This window comes from Gavialis gangeticus, unplaced genomic scaffold (assembly GCF_001723915.1).
Source record: "Gavialis gangeticus isolate Ggan-Ray unplaced genomic scaffold, GavGan_comp1, whole genome shotgun sequence".
Classification (NCBI taxonomy): domain Eukaryota; kingdom Metazoa; phylum Chordata; order Crocodylia; family Gavialidae; genus Gavialis; species Gavialis gangeticus.
This window is the reverse complement of record NW_017729024.1, coordinates 122292081-122295215: the sequence shown is the minus strand read 5'-3', so window position 1 is coordinate 122295215 and position 3135 is coordinate 122292081. Positions and strand designations below refer to the sequence as shown.

Here is a 3135-nt window from a genome sequence, read left to right as displayed (position 1 = left end):
AAAAAAAAAAAAAAAAAAATCTGCAAGTACTTCTGACTGGATCTCTAAGTAAGAGTAAAGGGTGGCTTTTAGCTCTTTAACTATCCAAATGACCAGTCACTTCTAAAAGCTGGTGCAATTGTCCTGGCCATACTTATTTACTGGCAACTTTGACCCACCAGATTGAGTCTTCATCTTGGTTAACAGCAACTAAATGCCCAGTACTCCTATGTAGTCTGAAATAGCACCTGTATAAGGACAAGATACTAAAGCAGTGGGGTGTCTTTTGGCTTTGTTTCATTATTATTTTTTTTTCTTAGATGCCAGTTCCTAATGCATTCTAGAAATGTCAAGGTTTTTTTTTTTCTTGGTAAACTTCACACTTGTACTAAATCTTCCCTAATCTTTCAGATCTTAATGAATGCCTGGTAAACAATGGTGGCTGCTCCCATATCTGCAGAGACTTGATCATTGGATATGAATGTGACTGCCCAGCTGGTTTTGAGCTAATAGATAGGAAAACATGTGGAGGCAAGCATCTACTCATCTTTGGGGGGGTACTACTTCAGCAGAACTAGAATAAGTGAAAGTAATCCTGTCTTCCTTCCCTAGATATTGATGAATGCCAGAATCCTGGGATCTGCAGCCAAATCTGTATTAACCTAAAAGGGGGCTACAAGTGTGAATGTAGCCGTGGCTACCAAATGGATCTAGCTACTGGAGTGTGCAAAGCAGTTGGTAAGTACAATTGGGGTGAGGTCTTTTAAAGTTGTCTGGCGACAGGATGCAAGACAACTTCAAGCTTTGGCTGCTGCATCTTGTAGAGAACCTAAAATGTAACAGTAGTCACTGACCAAGAAGCTGGTCTTGAGACCAACTTTGCAAGTGACAGTACAGTATATGGCTTCACTAGAGAAGTCCTTATGCAATCCACTTATTTTCTTTTTTTCTATTTCCCTTGCTTCTTCAGGTCCACTTTTTTTTTTTTTTGAAGGGGACATGTAAGGGAAAACCTGTGGGGCTTGGCAATATTTGAGCTTCTGGTTCCAGGAATTTTCTTTTGTGCCAGAACTTCTTTGAGCACTTAATGCTGACAGCCTCTACTGGCTTGATAGGTTAAAGGCTCTTAATGTCTACAGACTTGTAGAAAGGAGCCTAGTACTAATTAAACTTGTGTAGAATTGCAAATCCTAAACTCCCCTCCCCCCTGCCTTGCAGGAAAAGAACCAGCTCTAATCTTCACTAACCGTCGGGACATCAGGAAGATTGGCCTAGAAAGGAAAGAATATATCCAGCTGGTAGAGCAACTAAGAAACACTGTAGCACTGGATGCTGATATTGAAGAGCAGAAACTTTACTGGGCTGACTTTACCCTTAAAGCAATCTTTAGGTAAATGGCTCTTCAACCCAGCTGTTTAAGTTGTGGCCATCAAGGCACTGTCACGCACTAACAGTGTAGCTCCTTATTGTTTAACTTGGAACCAGTTTTGTTTAATACTCTGGCCACTGACACCACTCCTCTGTCACCTCTTTGAAAGGCTAATCTAACCCCATTCAATATTAGAACTGGGTCTCAATGGGTACTAAGGCTATACCTATACTCCTCTGTAGCTGGTCTGGGTCCTTGGGAAGGGAACCTTGGATATGTCCTAAATTGATCTACAGGCTATAGGGATGGTTCAGTACAGGGAATTAAGGGACTGCCAAGCTAGGTAACAGCCTACTACTCTTGCTGGCAAGAAGCCAACCCTCACACACTACCTAGTGCTAGGACTTCTGCACTTGACTCAACTTGCAAGCACTGATAATGCAGATACCTAGCATGTATGGACTTTGGCCTTGACTAGTGCCTACAAGAAGGCAGTAATCCAGAAAGATTGAGGTTAGGCTAGCTTCATTGAGCAGTAACTCTAAATAAACCTTCATATATCTTGCAGTGCCTCACTTGATACTCGTGACAAAGTAGGTAAACATGTCAAAATCATAGATAATGTGCATAGCCCTGCAGCAATTGCTATTGACTGGGTATACAAGAATATCTACTGGACTGACTCTGGTCTGAAGACCATCTCTGTGGCTAGTCTTGATGGCACTAAAAGGAGGATTCTCTTCAACACGGACTTAAGAGAGCCAGCCTCCATTGCTGTGGATCCTCTCTCTGGGTGAGCTGAGTCTCTTAATTGCTGTGACAAGTCTACTCTACTGCTCTGTAATCTGTTCTACCACTCTAAAACTGGATAAAGTCTTAAACACTTTTCTTCTTGGTCAGTAAGGTAACAAACTTAACTCCAAGCTCAAATAAATAAGTTCTATCAATGCCTTGCTTCTAAAGCTTTCCTCTAACCTATACACTTGCCTCACCCAGAGGCTGTTACCTCCATTATTATAGGTAAAAATGCCTTGCTCATCTCTTTACAGCTTTATGTACTGGTCTGACTGGGGTGAACCAGCAAAAATTGAAAAAGCAGGAATGAATGGATTTGATAGACAGCAGCTGGTGACAACTGAAATCCAATGGCCTAATGGAATTGCACTAGGTATCTTAATGTTGCATCCTGAAAAAACAAGGGTTGGGGTGGCAAAATGATGCTTAAAGTTGATGTGCCTAACTTCACTGAAATGAAGTGAATGCTTAACTAACAGTTTGAATGCTAGCTACTGTGCAACTTGTGTTTTTTCTAGCATTAAGCTATCAATTAACAGCAGGCCTCTTGAAAAGAGATCAATCCATGCTTGGAGCAGAAGTAAAACAGTACTGTGGCACTGCTTCATTGAGGCATAAATAACATGCCCTGGAAGAGGTACTGCTGCTCCTCATAAGGATGGGCATAGGGAGCAAATAATCCTGGAAAGGAACACTGTTAAAGGAACCTCAAAGTAGCTTTATTTAAAGCATTCTAAATGAGCTGCTTCTTGCTCTTTCTTACACTCTGTTCCTCTTCCTGCCTCCCCGAACAAGATCTTGTAAAAAGTCGCCTCTACTGGATTGACTCTAAACTGCATATGCTGTCCAGCGTGGATCTGAATGGCCAGGATCGTAGGATTGTGCTGAAATCACATGAGTTGCTTGCACATCCCCTTGCTCTAACCATATTTGAGGTAAGAATGGAAAGTTGTTTGGTGTGGGGTTTTTTTGTGGGGGGGGGGCGGGGGGGG

General features: G+C 42.0%; 1 protein-coding gene and 1 long non-coding RNA gene across 3 annotated transcripts in view; one reads left to right on the top strand and one right to left on the bottom strand.

The window, feature by feature from the left end:
- VLDLR (very low density lipoprotein receptor) overlaps positions 1-3135 on the top strand; it is a 19023-nt gene that overhangs the window by 11480 nt on the left and 4408 nt on the right. For both annotated transcript variants that reach the window (XM_019517643.1, XM_019517642.1), the window contains exons 8-13: positions 391-510; positions 592-717; positions 1198-1369; positions 1917-2141; positions 2398-2516; positions 2939-3078. In XM_019517643.1, coding sequence (XP_019373188.1) covers positions 391-510; positions 592-717; positions 1198-1369; positions 1917-2141; positions 2398-2516; positions 2939-3078 — 902 coding nt within the window. The remainder of the gene's footprint in view (positions 1-390; positions 511-591; positions 718-1197; positions 1370-1916; positions 2142-2397; positions 2517-2938; positions 3079-3135) is intronic.
- The window catches only part of LOC109297676, a 6167-nt gene continuing 4537 nt past the window's right edge, over positions 1506-3135 (bottom strand). The window contains exon 3 of the long non-coding RNA XR_002097382.1: positions 1506-1638. This is a non-coding gene — a long non-coding RNA (uncharacterized LOC109297676). The remainder of the gene's footprint in view (positions 1639-3135) is intronic.